Source organism: Microchirus variegatus (assembly GCF_963457635.1).
Source record: "Microchirus variegatus genome assembly, chromosome: 3".
Classification (NCBI taxonomy): domain Eukaryota; kingdom Metazoa; phylum Chordata; class Actinopteri; order Pleuronectiformes; family Soleidae; genus Microchirus; species Microchirus variegatus.
The window spans coordinates 18431676-18452595 of record NC_139804.1 but is presented as its reverse complement, the minus strand read 5'-3'; the positions used below and the strand labels follow the sequence as shown (position 1 = coordinate 18452595).

At 39.2% G+C, this 20920-nt stretch overlaps 1 protein-coding gene across 1 annotated transcript; it reads left to right on the top strand.

Moving 5' to 3' along the window:
* Window positions 1–6527: 6527 nt before the first annotated feature.
* On the top strand, window positions 6528–16458 carry LOC310924436 (coatomer subunit delta). The gene is made up of 10 exons (XM_083886172.1): window positions 6528–6662; window positions 8089–8352; window positions 11224–11403; window positions 11603–11805; window positions 11920–12081; window positions 12413–12578; window positions 12763–12910; window positions 13404–13512; window positions 13833–14037; window positions 14894–16458. The coding sequence occupies exons 1-10, from the start codon at window positions 6660–6662 to the stop codon at window positions 14981–14983; spliced, it is 1530 nt and encodes a 509-aa protein (XP_083742298.1). The 5' UTR covers window positions 6528–6659; the 3' UTR covers window positions 14984–16458.
* Window positions 16459–20920: the final 4462 nt, after the last annotated feature.

Sequence of the window (20920 nt, the reverse complement as noted above, 5' to 3'; positions counted from 1 at the left end):
TCATTTGTTTAAATGATCAACGTTAGAATGGCTCTATGGTAGTTTGAGATGAAAAATTGATTTGTGACGCAGCTTCAAAGTTATAATTAGGCATTGGGTGAAGTTGTTTTATTTTTGCAAATATTCTCACCTATTTCCAAGTCGATGTCGGGGTATAGCTCTTTCAGCGTGTCTGCCACACTGTCAGTCTGGATACGAGCCAACTGGGATAAAAGAGCACAGCAGCATCTAACTTTAACATGATTGCATTGTTCATTGTCAAAAAACAACAACCTTAAAACCCATTCACAATCACATTGAAATTAGTACAGCAGACAAGAGGGAGGGCAGTTATCTGAGAGGTGGTTGAGCCAGAACTACGTTATCTCTACAAGGTGAGCATCAAACATTGTTCTTTAGTGCTAATCTAAAGCAGCATGAACAGTGAGTTACACAAATTAGGACTCAACATTAGCTATGATAACATTCAAATATTACATTCATAGAATGTAAAAAGTCTGTAAAGATTCTCCGAAGTAAACGAGTGAAGTGCTGTACCTGGCTTTTGCGGGTTCCAATCCTGATGACCCGACTAACCTTGCCATTCCCATCCTGCAAAGAGAAAAGACAAGTTAGCCAAAAGAGATTCAACTCACCTTCAGCAGAACATTTTACTGATGTTCTCCAGGAAGCTTAGAAACACATCTCCTAATGCAATGAGTCACCATCTCTGCTCGTCTCACCCTGATGTACTTGTAAGGTCCTTCCTCCATTAATTCAGAGTCTGTACGCTGTGTTTGCACTGTGGAGGCTATTGTGTCCACTGTGTGGATGAGACTGCTTGCTAAGCCTTGGTAAGAAACTGTGCTGAGGTCATATGGCCTCTTGATACTGAACAGTGGTCTGCCTTTTGCTACAAGACACCACCCCCCTTCTTCAAGACCTCCACCCCAAGATATCTCTGGTCCTTAAAGATAAGTGTGCCAATTCACCCAAGTTCGTTACAGAGAGCAGGGAGGGGCAGCTAAGGAGGGTTCTAGTGTGAGTATAAGGTGTGGTCATGAAACAGACAGACTGACACTTGCATCCTCTGACAATCTTTATTCTATGACCAGAATAATACTCTGAAATAATGACAGTTATTTTGCGCTCTTATTTTAAACGCACACTGTCAATTTGAGTCTCAGTTACAATATTAACAAATCCATCACTGTGCATCAACATCATCTTACTGTATTAAAGGCACATGTATTACCAATATTAATAACTGGGGATTGAAAGCTGATAATGTTACGTTAAAAATATCATTGGTAACTTTTATTTGTTGGCTAAGCCTGGTCAGAGATGTGGAGGCAGCATGTGACTATGTGAATTAACACTAACAATTTCACAAAGTGCCTTGACAAAGCAAACATTAGAATACAATGTCAGTAACAATTTCAATCTAAAGAACAACAAAAACTTCTGACAACTTTATCTCTGAAATGGATAAAGAAAATCACTTGGAATTATACCAATACAATATTAGTTTTTATGTTATGAGACTCCAATTAAACTGTTGTGAAAAACAATAAAACAACATTTCAACAACTAAGTGGAGTAAGAGCATTAACAATTAATAGTTTACAATTTGATTATATAATTTTGTGTATATGTTAATGGTGTTGTAGGAAATTTGATATCTATATTGTGACATCATGGCCTACTTCTCTTCGTCTCTAGCTATCGTTTATAACCATTACATTCTATACATTCTTGATATTTCGGTACTTATAACATCTAAATTAACACTTTCTTGATGGACTATAATTGGGTTTCCAGAAATGAATCCTGTCAAAAAAAATAACCTTGAAAGTGCAATTATTTTGTTCTCTCTCTTTAGCTTGTCAACAAACCTCATCAAAAAATCAACCAGGAAACTTAATAGGTCAAACAACTAGATTCAGTCCTCACAGGTGCTAGTAGTCCACAAACACACACACATCCATTCAGCATCAGTACAATGTAAAAATCACAGTTTATATACTGAATTTGACTACTTTTCTCTCCTCGTGAGCAAGAACGTTGGTTCGTAAAAACTAGCCAGTAACCTGGTTAAACACCAGCTGCTTCGCTTCAAACGACAACCAACAGTTTAGTTGTCACTGATAAAATAGCTTATGTTAACACCGTTCAAGGCTAACTGACCGTTTGCTAGTACTCCACACACCGGTAGGTACACGCCCACTTTTTTGTTATTGTCCAACAGAATGACAGAACACTATAACAGACGTAAACATGAGCCAATCACCGCGCTCCAGACGACAGGCACACAGGGAAATGGCGCTCTCCAGCAGCACAGAGAGCAGAGTGTGTGCTTCATGGATTCTCCCCGGCGCAGTTTAAGACAAACGTACCTGAGTATCGTTCTCCTCAGACATGACGGCGACTCGCTTCACTCTGCAGATGTTCCTCCTAAAAGCGGCGTGTTTTCCTGAGCGGGGACATTAAAGACCACCAAACCCTTGGTTGCAGTCAGAGGCGTTGCTCTCTCACACAACCCCGATATGAATGAACACGGAACTTCGTGATGTCATTGCACGGACCAACTGGAGGTCATTTCCGAGTTCCGCCTGGCTGTCAGTGTGCAAGTGTTTGAAGGTTTTGGACAAACATTTAAGTGGAATGTATCCATCCAGTGATAATACAGAGATTTTTGTTTTCATATAAATAAGTATTCGTTTTGCGATGAAACAGGAACACTCATTGTACAGTTTGTTCTCAGGGGTTAATTAATTAATTCTACAAAATTGTCACATGTTAAAATTTTCTCTCAACATTTTTATGGATTTTGTCATTGATGTTAAATCCTTGAAAAATGCACATTCACAAAGAGGAATTTTTGATAGCAAAATCCAAAATCGGCATGTAACACAGATTTCCTTTTGGTCTTCAATGCCCATGAACGTATGAAACGAGAAATGACATGGCTTATTCATACTATCCATCCATCCATTATCTACCGCGTTATCCTCCACTGGAGGGTCGCTGGTGTGCTGTGCCTATCTCAGCTGACATAGGGCGATAGGAGGGGTACACCCTGGGCAGCTTGCCAGTCCATCGCAGGTCCACATATAGAGACAAACAACAGCCATTCACTCACACTTACGGTCAATTTAGAGTGACCAATTCACCTATTCTCCAAATCTGCATGTTTTTTTGGACTGAGGGAGGAAGCCGGAGAACCCAGAGAAAACCCACGCTCACACGGGGAGAACATGCAACCTACATGCAGAAAGACACTTATTCCAATCGGTGATCGAACCCGGGGCTTCTTGCTGCAAAGGCAAGAGTCAACCGTGTGGCCTTATTTATACAATTTTTTTTTTTTTTTTAAATGTACACACGGCTCTGCTTTTAAACCCAGCCTACCCAACAGGCTGCTCTTCTGTCCTTCCTGGGCGTACAGCACAACATCTGTGGATAAAGGACTTTTTGACAGGCCACAGTCAGTCAGGATGGGCCCCCCATCACTCCTCCACCCTGACACTGAACATAGGAGCCCCACAAGCTTGTGTACTGAGCCCTTTCCTTTACTCCCACATTTGCAGATGATACGGCAGTGGTGGGGCTGATCAGCAAGAACAATGAAGTTAATTACCTACCTCAAATGCATAAATTGGCACTGATTGAATGATTGTAGGGTTAAATTAATGTATGTTGGAACGTTGTTGAATATTCTTACAATGACAATAACGTATCTAATCTAATTTAATGATAAGACATTTTGCTTTTATATGTTTTTTTTCTTTTCCAAGCAGTTGTACCTGCCCCATTTGTTGTTCCAGTGTTTTGAGTGATATGTTGTTTGTTCAATCTTATTTTTCTTTAAGATTCTGTAAATCACAGTTTTTGACAAGAGAAAGTTAAAGAATGTTTAAACTGTGTTAAGAAATGATGTATAATATCCCTAGATCAGTGTTCAAAGGGTGTGGTTGCTGCCCAAGGGTTTGGCCCCGGGTGTGTTACAGATTGGCCTCAGACTGGGCTATAAACATTCTTCTATTCATCACATTCTTTGAAACATACTGCGTATGTGTTTGTTCTTTTACACACATATAGTTTAACATTATGTTGTATTTTGTTTTTTCATATTTTTTTGTGAACGCTAATAGAACTAAACAAATGACTACTTTTATGGCATACCAAATAACGTTTCTATAGACACAGCCCGGTTTGACTGGTACTAGAAGTACTGGTTGCACCTATATTTTATGACACGTTAAGTGATAAAATAAACTATCATTTATTTAGTTTGGGGTGGCAATAATTTGGAACTGGAAATTGTGGATGGTAGAAGGAGATTCTATTAAAAAAAGAATAGCCAAGTTCATTTTCATATAAACTTTGAATTTGTTATTTTTAGGTGTGTAATAAATAGTATGTGTAATTTGTACACACAGCACAGGGCCTCTCAGTTATGATCATGATTATATATTTTGATTAATACTGAGACCATGATTAATCATGATGTTTATTTATTGATAAAATAATTGATATAGTTTAAATTCAGTGTTGTCCGTTTATGTTACATGATCTGGACGTAGGCCTAGACAGACATTTGAGAGAATGTTTATATGCCATTCCCCAAACTCTTATGACATTTAGTTTTTTCGGATGTAATGTGTCTGTGAAGGTGATGTGTCAATAATAAATACTACCTGTGAAATTGTATATAAACCGCCACACCTTACAATATTCATGAGAATCTGATGCTACTAGGTTCTAAGGTTCAGATAATCATGGGGCTTGAGTGACAGCAAGCTGGTCCACATCCTTGTTTTCTATAGGGTTAGAGTTATATAAGGGAAAGACCCTGTGCATTATTAAAACCAAACCAGCACCTTCAGAAAGTAGAACTTGAATTATGAGACATACCGAGTTAAAATTATGACACCAGGTGGCCAAAATAAGGTACTGCAGCATCTTCAATGTAAATGTCTTTGACTGACAAGACAAATGCAGGATACTTGCAGAAAAAGGAAGAGATGTCAGGGCAAGTCACAAAATTAAGTGTCAAGATACATAAATAAAACAAGAGACAAAGAAAAACCTCACAAAAACATCAACAAAACAGATACAGACTTTCATCCTATTATGATAGGGAAATCTTGAGGTAAGAATATAAATATCCACCAGAAAATCTGATGTTGTGATTTAGATGTGCAACTGTAACAGTTTCAGGTTAAAACACATCTGCAGAAATACTGTAACAGTGTTTGATTCGTGACCAGTGTTCTCGCTGACCTAAGAGCTTGTTCATCATTATTGCACAGTATAATGATATAATGACACTGATTACCATGTATTGTAAGAGCAAAAACAAGCATCTACTCAAAAGTAAACTTTCCACTTTTTAAAAATTTAGTTTTATATAAGAAGATACAATGATGTGGGGAGGACAAAACACTTTCTTTTACCATTGAAAGGGAATGAAAAATAATAATTTTGTATCATGCAAAATGGTATGTGCATCCAATTCTGCAAGAATGTTTATCATAGTATATTCTCCATACTGTCTTAAATCAACACAGGGAAAATAATACTCACCATCGGATCTTCTTACAGCGATTACTGTAATGTCTGGTTCACTATCCTAAACACCTGTTCTATAGGATATAGAGACCACACAAATTAATTTCTTAAAAATACAAGCTCTAAAATGTCCAGATATGGTTCAGTTTTAAAAAAGCAACAATTAATATTCAGAAGAAAGAAATAGTTTATTTCCAAATAAAATAAAGACATTGTAAATTAAAAAAAAAAAAAAACAGTGCGCCAGAACGTGTTTGAAGCTGAGGTGTTAAATTATGGCTGATGATTATGATAGGTAATATGTGATTATAATATACTTTCTCACATGGAAAACACACAACAGTTCACGAGTAAGCTTCCGAAGTTCAGGAAAAAGTTCAGGAAAAATTAAAAGTCTGTGCAGTATTGGCTCCTTTGCTCCGAAACAGCTTTCCACAGACAAATCAGCTATGTTGCTGTATTATTATTTTTTTTATTTTTTTTAAACGCATCTCAATTTTTTTTCTTTTACTGATAGACATTATGACTTTTGTGTGAATGGTTGGTTTTACTCCAATGTTCTTTTCCATATGTGTAACATTTTTTTAACGGGGTTTCCTCTTTTCATGGAGACAGATAGCAGGACAGACGTCAAAGACAACAGAGACAATTTAATTGTGTAATACATTAGAGATTAACTAAAAACCCTTTGATCTCAAGGTTCATACCACCTGTTACCCTAAACACCACGTGACGGTATTTCATTTCCTGACATTTCTGTTCATATTTTTCGCAAACACTTGTTCAGCAGAGACGAATAAGCTGGAGGCAGCAGGTAGTTGGTACCAGGTGAGATATGTCCACACAGCGGGGAGATAAGTGACTAGTGCAACAATGCCAACATTTTGGGCCCACGTCACTGGTTTCCACGGTGGGCTGATCCTAGGCTGCTCTTCCGGTGGAGACGTGGCTCTGTGCTGCTGCCATATTGACGCTAGCTAGCTACCAATCATACTACCAGAAGTCAGCTGCACATTCGCACTTTGTTATTCCAGAGTGGTTATACATCCCCTTAAAGAAGAACACGCGAGAGGCAGAAGACCTTCGTAACATAGAGAGAGACCAAAATGGTGAGTGACACACGAACATAGTGATATTTCCTCGGGCCTTTCTATTATCATAACATTGGCTAATCTGGCAAGTAGCTTAAGCTAGTTAGCTTCTACAGGAACGAAGTAAGGGGACATACAAACGTTTCTCTCCGCTGGACAGAGCGCGTCAACGATACACGTAGCTTATGTAACGAAACAAACAAGCTGACTTTTCATTATATCTAACCAGTTTCAACCGAATGGGCGACACTAGAGTATTCACATATCGCTGACGTTCACTAGCTGTACAAGCTAGCGCTTGGGTTAGCTCCTGTCAGTAGCTGGATTGTAGCATACGTTACCTGCTGTCAGATTGTCTTCAGGCAGCACCGATCTAAATCAAGCCATAGACATGGGAATATTTGTATTGCCATTATGGTCTCTTCGGTGAACCATTTGTGTTCTTAATTATCTAAGTTAAGTCCTTATGAAGCTAAGTTACGTTTTACACCGACTCTTTCATTCCCAGCTTCAGCCATTGCCAACGTGGAATTAATGCACCAAGCACCATTTGATTATGTCGTGGTCAACAGTTGTTGGTTCCAGGCATACAGTTATGGAACATACAAACCTATGTACGCCTGCTTAAACGTCACTGTGAAATTAGGTAGTACATACTGTACAGACACATAAGTTGTCTCAGCGTATAGTCTTGGTGTCACTACTACTATAGACCCTACCTAACGTATCTGTGTGTGCTGATGATGCATAACTTTTCTCCCACAGGCAGATGGGGAGTTAAAGTCCCTGAACCCCCTCCTGTACTCCATGGCTTATTTTTTGTCTTTTGATAACATTTGTTTTTGTATTGTGGTTTATTTGATATCGACAATACATTTGAATGTATTTCTGCAACTGTGCTAACTAATTAGCCAAAAGGCTACTTTTAATTTTTAGTCCATGATGTTACAGTAGGCACCCTGAATAGCTAGGAATTAAATAACACACTTGCTAGATTGGAGTTGTAGTTAGCAATTTTGGCAAGACATCAAACGTAATGGAATTCGTCATGTTGGTGTTAATAATGTTACAGCTAAAAACTTAAAAAAAGAAAGTCAAAGCAGCAGGACAATAATATGCAAAAAATATTTACAGTATTAGTAAGAGCATGCCGGCAGTAGCCCATAAAAAGGTCAACATGAACAGACGACAGGACAACATCAAGCAGCATTTACAGAGTTTGTAATAGCATGCATGGAGTTGCTGAAATGAATTAACAGAACATAAAGCAGCAGCAAGACCTGACTACAAGAACACATGCACAGCAAAAGGCAATAACAGATAATCAACAGTGCATTACATCAGAAACAGCCCTCAATATAAACATAAGCCCAATTATTGAAAAAAATATCTCTCAAACTGTGAAAAGCTGAAGGTGTGACTTGTAATTTCTCTTCATGTGTAGGTGCTGTTGGCAGCGGCGGTGTGCACCAAGGCCGGCAAGGCCATTGTTTCGCGGCAGTTTGTGGAAATGACTCGGACGCGCATTGAGGGTCTCCTGGCCGCGTTCCCTAAACTGATGAACACGGGCAAGCAGCACACCTTTGTGGAAACAGACAGTGTCCGCTATGTGTACCAGCCACTTGAGAAACTCTACATGGTCCTCATCACCACCAAGAACAGCAACATCCTGGAGGACCTAGAGACACTCAGACTCTTCTCTCGAGTGGTAAGAAGTGATTTTTCTCACTGTGTGATTCTGTCTATACATGTGCATTAATCAATGTGGCTGACAATATATTAACTAAGATTTAAAGTTAACTTAGCAGTATGACAGTGGCTGTTCCACAATTCATGAATTGGTTGCACATCAAAATGTGTATATATATATATATATATATATATATATATATATATATATATATATATATATATATATATATATATATATATACATTTTGATAAGGATTTTTAATGTTAATTTAGCTGTGATGCAGTCTTTGGCGAAGCCTGTCCTAGCAAATAAAGCAATAGGGGAAAAAGACGATTGTACAACTGCACCCTGTGAGGCCCTTAATTATTTAACTCACTCAATCAGTCTAGCCTGAGAGAAACCTGCATATTGTTTCACTATTTAACAACAAAGCCTTCTTCTAATTTCTTATTAACTTTTTCTTTGTCTTTAATTTAAGACACAGTGGTAGAAAGAATTATATCATTTTGTGTCTAGTTTGAATTTGAGTGTGCTTCATAATTAACTATCACTAACTGTGTTAGTTTTGAAAGTGCTCTATAAATAAAGATAGGATTTGATAATGTTGGAAAATGCTATGGCTGAAATGGGATCATAGTTGACATTTTATGATCAATAAAGAGATCTATGATCTTTGATTAGCAATAAAATGTACATATGACAAACTGAAGATGGCTACAGTATTAGTGCCATCCTCATTGAAATTGTCAGTTTTTCAAACTAGCAATTCTGACCCAGACCAGATTTGTTAAGGGCAAACGGGGGTCTCAAATGGATCCACATGAGTGAATTAATCTGCTTGGTGAGTGAGTCAATGTGGACAATAAATTGCGCTTTACAAGGAGGCAGCTGTAGAAATTTAGCATATTATGACACAAATCAACAAAAATGTCATCTCATTGCCTACCAGTAGTAGATGTTCTCAACTTTATTCTTAACCTAGAATCCGCTTCCTAGCTCTTTTTCCACCTCGTCAGCAGGTGGCAGTAATCGCTTGGGAATTCACAAGGAACTGTAATTATTGAGTGCAGAGTTGCTCTGGCTAGTAAAGTAAATCAATTGAAAATATTTTAAAAGCCATTTTCGGTAGTGGTTGGTTAGTCAGCCAGCCAGTATGCCAATGGAACCATAGTAAATGTTTTTAGTGTAAAATAGAGATTTTCTGTGTATTTTTATGTGTAACAATGTACTAACAATGTCATAGTTGAACTTCACCTTGTGGAAGTGTTTATTAATGTAATTTACATTAAGTTGGTGTGAACAATGAAGCTGTGAAATGTTTGCAGAAGTTGTAAGGACTAAGTGTAAGTCATAGTGAGTGTACTTACTATAGAAAAAATGTCACACTGTTGGATGGTATGGACAACAGTTGCTTGTCCTTTAGTGAGACCTAACCAGAATTTGACCACTGGACTGTGCATGAGAGCATGGAGCTGGGCTAGACCATATCTAGTTAAGTTGTGTTTATATTTGAGAGTAAGGATTTTCATTTATTTTAAATTAAATATGGACTGCTGCTATAATATAAATGCAAGTTGCGAGTTCTGTCACTTTTGTTGGAACTAAATAAACTAGAACTATCTTTCAAAAAATACTTAAGGATAAGTTCAGCACAATTCTAATTTAAAAAAAAAAAAAGGCTAGGGCTCAGTAACAGAGTAAAGTAAATGGATGAAACGGCTCTACACAAGGAAATTGAGAACATTTTCTGCTGGTTTAGTTTCACAGATTCACCCTGTGTCATTTTAGGCTGCACATGTTGTTGCTTCCTCTTTCATTTATCTAAGCACTGTCTCTCTCTTTCTCTCCCTCTCTCAGGGAGTACAACTATTGTTATGTTAATACCACAATATAGAGCATTGTAGCGCAGTTCTAGCTGCTAGATCCATTTTTATAAGCAAGACGTGTCAACCTAATCACACATTCTGTTGTACAAGTTGCCCAAAGTGCCACTGTAAACAGTGCTAATAACCTAATGAACTATCTGACAGTGATGCCAGTTGGAATCAGTGCACCTCAATTAGTTATATGGACCCATACATATACCATGTGGTGTGTGCCCTAGTATGAAAGGGGAAAACACAACATTTTTTAATACTAAGTTGAAATCTTTTCTAAATATCTGGTTTTGGTTTATGGTGAAGGAAATGTGCTTTCACTTAAAGGAGGACTGAAGTTTGTTAGTTTTTCCTGAAACACACACATTTTTTTTTTAAGTTGAGCTAAATGGTTTTCTCTTTAAATAATGATGTTTATTCCCATCTTTAGACATGTACTCCCGACGTTATACGGAGAATTGGGTCTGGATATTCTCTGGTTTTTTTTATTCACATGTGACATAGTAGCAGAAATGTGTCTGGATTGATCAAGTCCACAACAGCAGGAATGTACTGAAGATCAAGAAAATAGGGTGTAGCCTGGTTTGATCATGCAGGAGGCAGAACACTCACCCATTGACTGGTTTGGGATTGTCCATAGCTTCACCTGCTACACTTGAGCTCACTTGAACATGTATTTAGACTTGGGAGCAGAAAGGAGAATCCCCAAAGAAAGTCAAGAGCAACTTCTGTGGATCTTTGCGTTTACCCATATAGCACCCATATGGAACAATCGCTAGTGAATGTCTGAACTTTAGTGCATGACTGAAAACAGCTGTAAGTGTTTAGTTTATTTAATTAAGAAGCAGTTCCATCATGATCTGTGAAGTTGTCAAGTAGACTCAGAGTACCATTTTCTGTTGTTTTTCTACATGGTCACATCTGTTTCTCACTGCAGATGTGCCAAATGTAAAATATTCACTCATGTTCCATTGGTATTTTATGAAATTCTTTCTTCATAACTGTTCAGATCCCAGAATACTGCCGCGTGTTGGAGGAGAGCGAAATATCGGAGCACTGCTTTGACCTCATCTTTGCCTTCGATGAGATTGTGGCATTAGGCTACAGAGAGAACGTCAACCTGGCTCAGATCCGCACCTTCACAGAGATGGACTCTCATGAGGAGAAGGTGTTCCGTGCTGTCAGAGAGGTGAGATCACACTGTTAACACTGTGCAACAAAAACATGGAGAAAGGCTACAAGGAAGCAAAAGATTTTCACTTACAAAAATATAATGAGTTGTTTATTACTGTTACACAATTGTATGTATTTATTTGTGTGTTACAAGTGTAAGCTGGAGTTTGCTTTGTGTATTTTAACTTTATTATTAAACTCAACAAAACTATTAGACTCAAGAAAGAGAAGCCAAGGCAGAAATGAGGAGAAAGGCTAAGGAGCTACAGCAGGCGAGGAGAGATGCTGAGCGCTCTGGAAAGAAGTTGCCAGCTTTTGGCGGTTTCGGCAGTGGCATGACCAGCGTTTCATCAGGGTCCATCATCACAGACACCATCGTCGAGCCAGAAAAACCCAAGATCACACCCACTGCAGTCAGGTACAGTTTCAAAGAATACACTAATGGACTGCTTTTTGATGTGGACATTGATTCTTGCTCTTATATTTGCTTGCTTGACTCGCATTGTAATTATTTGTTTATTTTTCTTTTCAGACCAAGTGGTCCCAGTAAGGCTCTGAAACTGGGTGCTAAAGGGAAAGAGGTGGACAACTTTGTTGACAAGCTCAAGTCTGAGGGTGAAACCATCATACCTGCCAAAGGAAAAAGAGGCTCAGATGTATCAAAGGTTCTGCCGCCACCAGTCAATGTGGAGAGGTACAGACATTCTACTATACATGAGTCTTTTCGTTTAATTAAAAGTCAATACTTTTACTATACTCAATTTATCACTATATACTAACCAAGAGTTAAGAATTTCCTTCACACTGTTTTAACATGTACTTGTAAATGGCTGACGTTAAATTAAAGGGGACATATTATGCATCAACTTTTTAATAATTTTAATACTTATATTTGGGACTCTGGAAAAGGCAAAGTGTGAAAATAGATGACTCACTCATGTTTCTGTGGTCCACCTCAGTCTAAGTATGCGTATGTGATTGAGAGATAACATAACACACTGTTTGAACGTGTTTTCCTTCCTCAGTGTACATCTGCGTGTGGAAGAGAAGATCTTGCTGACCTCTGGTCGCGACGGTGGCCTACAGAACATGGAGGTGCTAGGCATGGTGACACTCCGAGTCACAGATGACAAGAACGGTCGTATTCGGCTCATCATCAACAATAATGACAACAAAGGATTGCAGCTGCAAGTAGGTCAACACATATCGCATAGTGACAGGAAAAAAGTGGTGGGGTGTCATTAAAGCAATGTATTTAAATACTTGTTAATATAAGAAACGGTCATAGTTGTTGAATCATCTTGCATGACTTTTACAGTATGTGTAACAATTGCCTTGGTGGTGAAAGCTGTTTTTTTTTGTCTTCTCTATTTAGACACATCCCAATGTGGACAAGAAGTTGTTTACAGCAGACTCGGTGATTGCCCTGAAGAATCCAGAGAAGTCCTTCCCTCTCAACAATGACGTTGGTGTGCTGAAGTGGAGACTACAGACCACAGACGAGTCCCTCATACCTCTAACTAGTAAGTTCTGTAACACAGTGAAACAGTGGGTGTGTTTGGCTACATCACATACTGCAACTTTATATTTTAAATATGCATCACATTTAGAGTTTTCGTGCCTCTAAAAATTAGATTAATTAATAATTAAATAGAATTCTGGAACCACTGCTGGTGCCATTTCAGTCTGAAAACTTTATCTTGTCTTCAGTTGGTCTCGTTGTTTTTTCTCTATTTTTTATTTCTTTAATTTTTAGAGTTTTCTGTAGAACATTTGCTTCTTAAATACATCACACTTCCCACTGTGTGGATGTAGATTCATTCTCATTATGCTAAAATGCTTATCTGGACATAGATGCATATGTATACATGCAGCCTTATAGTAGTCAAAATCATCACCTGCACTACTGCAGTCGACTGCTGTGCCGATTTCTCTTCCATGAGCATTCTTACCACAATCAAATACAGTACAACCGTGTTTGCTGCCGTCTCACTCCATCTCTTATCTGTCTCTCAGTAAACTGCTGGCCTTCAGAGAGTGGCACTGGCTGTGATGTCAACATTGAGTATGAGCTGCAGGAGGAGAGCCTTGAGCTGAATGATGTGGTCATCACCATCCCTGTCCCGTAAGTACATCATACATATGTCTTTATTATCTGTTCCGAACAAAAATGAAAGTCAAATACTTTTGACTCACAACGTATATTGATCTATATAACAATATATATAGCTGTTATGTGGTTTTAGAACCTTAGTAGTATTTGGCCCAAAATAAGCCACATTTGAATCACAAATACACAAAAAATAGATGATTAATTTCTTGTTTTAATAGGTTTTGTATTTTTAAAAAGTTTAATAAAGAATTGTCCAGGAAGCAGCCATCTTCACATGTATATGATCAACATGCTGTGCCAATTCCGAGTTTATCATGCGTGTGTGCTTGCAGATCTGGGGTGGGAGCTCCAGTTATTGGTGACTTGGATGGAGAGTACAAACATGACAGCAGGCGAAACATCCTGGAGTGGTGCCTACCTGTCATCGATGCCAACAACAAGAGCGGCAGCTTGGAGTTCAGCATTGCCGGGCAGCCCAATGACTTCTTCCCTGTCAATGTGTCCTTTGTGTCCAAGCGCAACTACTGTGACATCCAGGTGGGTCATTCAATAGAGTGTTAGCTGACATTTCACTTTTCACACGTATAAACCTTACTGTCATGTGTGGTGATGATGAATTCAGCATTGTTACTGTGGAGCCACTGAGTCAGGATTTCACACACACACACACACCAATACAAATATGCTGAAAGTAGACACATCCGTCCTGTCAGACATCTTAAAAGAACATCACGTATTCTTAAATTAATCATCAACTATTTTGATAGTAATCTGTTTGACATTTCTGGAATTTCAGCTTCTTAAATGTGAATATTTGCTGGCTTCTTTGCTCCTTATAACAAAGAAATCATTAAGACAGAACAGTTGCAGCCCTACTTAAAGTCATGACACCAGTTTGTATTTGAATGAAGGGTTGGGATATGGTCACAGAAGACGCACCCAGGTTTGAGCCGTCTTATATAAGGCTGTCTGTATGGGATCTGAGGACGGATTTTATTTCAAGGTCTGAACAGAGCCTTATGGTGTTTCCACAATACAGTCCCAGCATGCCTCGCCTCGGCACATCATGGCTAGATTTCCCATGAATATAGTACCTCCTCAACGTGGGCAGAGTCATCATAGCACAGCTGCATGAAACTGCCGTGACTTCGTTTTATAAGCAACACACACAAACTAGTGACTTGTAAAGCAGTTGTTTTGTTCCCTTTTTGTCTGTTGTGCTGTCAGAATTCCTCTTCTAAACTGGACTTATGTTGAAAACTGTATGCAGTGCAAACATATGCACATGTTGCTGACTCAGTTGTAGGCACTCCTGTTCCATATAAGCTTCTCATATTTACTGTTCATTTCCAGTTATTTACTGTTGATTCACTTCTATTTTTTCTCTCCCCAGGTTGCCAAAGTGATCCACGTAGATGGCGACAGCTCCGTTAGATTTTCTTCAGAAACCTCCTTTGTTGTCGACAAATACGAAATCCTGTAAAAGATATCCAGAAAACAACAAAATCTACAAAAAAAAGTCACCAACAAAAAAAGTCCTATGCTACAAAGAAAGATTGAAGATTTCTTGCCTGCCCACCCTGTATACTATTTCAGAGACTGTGTACATCGACAGGACTACATCAGCTCTCTGGTGAGGCCTCTTCCTGTGGTGGAGCAGAACAGTGGTGGTGTATTTATATGTTTGTATGAGAGAGGATCATCTATATATAGAGTTAATTGAACAGGTTAATACACAAAAAAGAAAACTACACTGATGCTGTTGTGTTTGCCAAGCAGAGCAGTAAAGAGAACTTCATACAAAGTAGAGGATGACTGTGGGGGGTGAGGGTGATGGTGGGGGTGTGCCCGGGTAAGGTCAGCGTCAGTGTCTACTAGAAAGAACGCTGGTAGTTAAGTATCCTCCTCAAACCTTTTCCTCCTTCACACTCACATTTGAAATGGTCTTGAATGGGGTTCTTTCCATCTTTCAGATTTCCTTTTCTATCCTCTCAATCGTAATAAACCTGTTGCTCTTAAATTGTTAAAAACATGTGATTTGCTCTGTTGTAATCTCACTTCAGATTTTTTTTTTTTTTTTTTTTTGAAAACCGATTTTTCAGTTTTCTAGGGAGGTAGGACATTATTTCTTTGCTGAAAAGCAGAATACAGCTCTGTACTAAACATTTTCTCTGTTCTGTATGCGAGTGTCATCAGCAAAACTGTGCCCTTTTATCTTTAACTTTGGTATTTTTTACTATTTGCTGTATAATTTGTTTATCCTGTTGATTATTCACCTGAATATTTCACCTGAATTTGACAGTGAGAGCAGGACTTTATAAGGGAGTCTCAGCTGCAGGGCAAAGTTAACTACCAGTAAATACATTTGACTTTTACATCTATTGGATGATGTAATTTTTTTTTGTAACATGATGGCAACCACTCCTCACTTTGTCAAAAGGAAATGCCATGTCATACTCTGCTCCATTTAAGTCCTGCTGATCAGGTCCCAGATACGGCGGAATAAGAAGCTCTTTGAGTGCGGCCCAGAAACAACACATAAGCGCCTAATCTGACATCAAACCATCTCAAAAGGCGTTGTAGATCAGAGATGGGAGTGGATGCAAGTTGTTATGATGGCACATCAGTAGAGCAGGGATCACAGACTGTTGGCCTGATAATCAGCCTGATCCACATCACATATGAAGAAAAGCAGAGTGAGCACTCGCACTAAAGTCTGCTGCCGAGCCGACGTCCCTGTTCATCCACCCAGTCATCCTTTACTGAACATTCTCACAGTACATCATTATTCAACATTTTACGTTTTTTCATGTTTGTTTTGTTTGTATTTTCCCTTCCATTTGTACTCCCCAAATCTCAATTTAGGAATGGCTGTGTGGATGTGGGGTTGAAAATGGCTATTTTGAGCATTTTTAACTAAATTACTGAAGGGGAATCTTTACATTCCAGTGTACAATTAGAGGGAAAAAAAGAAACTTTAATGGAATAAAATGTATTATTGAAAATGTAAGTGGGACTGGTGTTTTTTGTAGTGCCCTCACTTAGCTCTCATGTGGTGTTTCAGCTTTGTTTTAAATCTATAACACAGTAACTCACTCAATCCTCTTCCGTGCCAAGTGGCGCTTGAGGCATCAAGGTCCCTCCATCTGGTTTGGTCTGCCGTTACCCTCAGCGCTTTGTCGAGGGAGAAGCCCCGTCTCTCCACTTCTCTTTCCACAGTTAACCTCCATCTTCTTTCGGCCGGCCTCTGGATCTCTTCCCTTGTGGTGTCTACTGTATGACAAGCTTTCTGGTGGCATGCGGCAGATGAGACCCTAGCACCTCCTTCTGTGGGCTTCTATCACTTGATCGACTGGCATGAGACCTGTTTTGTGGTGTCGGCTATTGTTTGAGATTCTATTTGGCCAAAAGATTCTCAAGATCTGGCGTAAACACTTGTTTTGAAAAACATTCAGTGTTTAATGTCAGCTATCTCCTTCCAACATTCTGCACCATATAAACACACACTGATGTTTGTGTATATTGATGTTTTCCACCCTGGCCAGAGGATTTCAAAACTTGGTTTGCTTTATTAATACTTATGTCTACTTGGCTTTGTACAGTCGCTGTCGTCGGCTACGTTGCTGTCTAGATAAGCAAGTTCCTTGACTTCCAGAGGTTTTTCATTTAAAGTGATGGGGTTGTTATTTGTGGTGGTTTTGCCTAGTACTTGTGTCTTTCCTTCATTTATTTTAGGGCCGATGGTGTTGGATATGCTGTTAAGTTTTTTCTGATTTCTCTTGTGCATTGGCATTTCTACTTGAGAGAAGACCAAGGTCATCTGTATAATCAACGAAACACCTTACAGGTAGGTGATAACAAGGCAATGCCCCTCCAGTTGTTGCAGTTTTGTAGGCTTCCTTTTTTTGAGGTATTTTAGTTTTAGTCAATTAGACCAGTTTTTCCTCAGGTATGGTTTCTCTGTTCCATAATATGTCTTGGAAAATGACTTTGAGAATTTTGGGGTTTGCTTGGTCTTCTGCATTTAAGATTTCTGGACCTATCCCATTTTCTCCTAGTGCTTTGCCGTTCTTAGCTTTCTTATTGCTTCTTTGACTTCCCAAACTGTGATGTTGTTGAGGTTGATGTCAAGGTCTGTCACTGCCTCTGTGATGTTGGGGAGTGTCTGCGCGTGGTCTGTTCAAAAATTGTCTTTGCCTTTTCTTCTGTGATGGTTGCTCCGTCTGGGGTGTGCACTGGGAGGGCTTGGTTTGTGGAGTTGTATCCACATAGTTAACATTATCTTGCAAATTGTTTTCAAGTCTTTCCTCTGTGCTGCCGTGTCAGCGACTTTAGCAAGCTTTTCTGTGAACTGCCTCTTGTCCTTTCTTGCTGCCTTTTTTTTAACGTCCTTATCTGTCTTCTTTACTGGGTTTTAAGCGTCTCTTTGAGCCTTGGGGATTTTGTGCCCAGTAATTTCTTTTTGGTTTGTTTTCTTTCGTCAATTAGTTGCCATGTATTACTGTGCAGATGCAGATATGTTGTCTCTCTTATATCCAATGATCTCCTTTGTCACATGTGTCATGGCTTCATTGAAGTTATGAATGGTCATCAGTTCCTCATCTTGGTGTACAGAAAAACAGTGCAATATTGAAGTCTTTTCTTGTTTTGATATTCTGTAGTTTAGAAACATTAAAGCGTCTTTCCCTGTTATTGCTAATTGACATTTTTTGGGAAGTGACCAGGATGGACAAGAGTAGAAGTGAGCAGATACATGGGACAGCTCTGGTTTAAGGGTTTGAAAATAAAGTAAGAGAGTTTGAAAAGTTTGAGATGGTTTGGTCACATGCAGGAGGGATACTGATTATATTTGATAAAATATGTTGGAGATGGAGCTACAGGGCAGAAGGAAAATAGGAAGACATCAGAGAAGGTTCATAGATGTTTTGAAGGAGGACATGAGGACACAAGTGATAGGGCAAGATGGAGGCAAATGATCTGCTGCGGCGACCCCTGAAGGGAGAAGCCACAAGTAGAAGTGACAGATCACAAGCTGTGTTATCCCTCCAAAGTAAATCTTAATACCATGCAGTTGATGGAAAAGCGGGTTAGTACATCAGAATTAGAGTCAAACCGTGTTTGTGTAAAACAGGAGGACACAAGGGATAGGGCAAGATGGAGGCTCTGCTATGGCGACCCCTACAGGGACAAGCTGAAAGAAGCTGAAGATACTGTTTCTAGATATTGTTTAGTTATTTGGTTTTATTTTGTAGCAGATTTGCACATTTGTTCCATGGATTTAAAAAAACAAACAAAAACAAAAAAATTTAAAGGTGCATTATGTAATAAATCTAAAGCAACTGTCCATAAAATCCTCTTAATATGTCACAGAGACTCAGGAATAATGTTTATATAACAAACTGAACTCACCAACAACAACAGTACAGCCAAAATATTAGCATTAAAATTTTTTTTTGCAGACTGCAAATCATGTTTATGTTTTGAAATCCTGTTTTGGCATGTGGCGCCACCTACTGCCGTCTACCAATCATTGCAGTCAGTAGAGTCTCAGCTGCAGAGCAACCACGGGTTGCCAGTTCCGCCAAAAAACGAAACCTAAAAGACCTTGGTATTTTGAATTTGAACGTAGTAAACGTTTTTGACCACATTCTTACATATGGCACCTTTAACTGGTTCACTAATTTGCAGTAAAGGCAATGGCTGCTGTTGTATTTTCACTTGTCTTGGGTCAAACAAACAGTCTCTCTTTATAACTTCTGCATTAACCTCGTAAACAAACTTTTTGACCTCTAGTAAAACTAAGCCAGTTTAACCTCAGACGGGTATAATTTCACACTGCAGTGATCCCTCCTGTTGTTGGCATGAACCAATTACAATTTATTGGACTATAGTTAATTTAATTTTCTCTTATAATCCGTTCAAACAGATGGATTATGCCACAGAAAGAAGATGAACAGCCCTTTTGATGCCGCACAGTGGCAGAACAGATGGGTAAGTGCTGGGAGATGATGAGACTGAGGGGAGTGGGGGGTGAGTCTGGGAGAGGGGTTTTAAAAGGGTCAGAAGGGGCGACTTTAGGAGAGCTTAGCAGCACCCATATTAGGGCCGCAAGGAAGGGGAGTGGGTGGATGGGGGGGGGGGGTGTTAATAGCAGCCCTCCAGTCATAAAAAGAGGGCGTGTCAGTTTTACGAATGAATGAGCAGGCTGATAATCTTTGTAAAGGGTCTCAGAGGAGGGAGAGGGGAGAGCAGGGTGCGACACTGGAGCAGACACTGTTGTCTTTGGCCTGTTAAAAACACACACACACACACACAGTCTGCCGGGCAGACAGGGCTCACACTGTGGAGCTCACAGTCACTCAGTCTGGATGCTTACACTGGATTTTCAGTCAGAGGATCTGCTCTGAATGGAGAGTGGTTGGAAAAGTTTAGTAACATCATCATATTTCTTGCTTTAGTGTCCACTTGCCTTGGATTAAGAAACGAAAATGATGCTCAAGAAAGTGAGATTCAAGGTAGGAAAAGTTACCCACAGTGTTATGTTTGTTTTTCATATAATCTGTCCTGCTTATGATAATAATCTGTGTATGGTTGTACGAGACACATTGAGATGATAACTGTCCTCATCATCGCTATATCCAGTGTAATTCTGTAAATGTCCAGTGTTTGTTCAGAACTCTGACATCTGTTGACAGGAAGTGATTTATTATTTATTGAGACAGAAAACAGAAATTAGAAATTCACAACAATCATGAACATTCTCATAATGGAGCAATGAATTCTGTCTACCACAAATCCATAGGAACAATGAACTGAGGGTCGTTGAAGGCAATTTAAAGTTGATAATGGAATATCCAGAAGGAAACTCAGACATGTTCCTGTATTCACTTAAACCATGTTGAAAAACTCTTAATCCACCTCTAATCCCAAAGATTTACGTGACATCCTCACAAAAAAACCTGCAGTGTGTGAGTGAGTGAGTGAGTGAGTGAGTGGACAAAGCTTTGCTGCCTGCAGTTCAAAGGGAAAACCTGGTGTGTGTGTGTGTGTGTGTGTGTGTGTGTGTGTGTGTGTGTGTGTGTGTGTGTGTGTGTGTGTGTGTGTGTGTGTGTGTGTGTGTGTGTGTGTGTGTGTGTGTGTGTGTGTGTGTGTGTGTGTGTGTGTGTGTGTGTGTGTGTGTGTGTGTGTGTGTGTGTGTGTGTGTGTGTGTGTGTGTGTGTGTGGTGACACAGGGGCGGTAATTACAGCACACAGGCAGCAACAAGAGGAGCTGCAGCTACTGTCTGTCTCTCTGTGAGCAGCCTTAAATACGACTATCAGAGATTTACTGTTGTCACTAATGTGGGTATGAAAGAGGAGAAGAGGCAGCTGCTGCTGCTGCCTCTTATTATCTGACCTGGTATATTATGCTTCATGTTTA

Bases quoted from the DNA above. Each gene is read 5' to 3' on its own strand.
- LOC310924436 (XM_083886172.1), top strand. The intron at 11,404-11,602 runs GTGAGATCACAC...CAAAACTATTAG, and splicing joins TGTTCCGTGCTGTCAGAGAG to ACTCAAGAAAGAGAAGCCAA. The intron at 13,513-13,832 runs GTAAGTACATCA...GTGTGCTTGCAG, and splicing joins GTCATCACCATCCCTGTCCC to ATCTGGGGTGGGAGCTCCAG.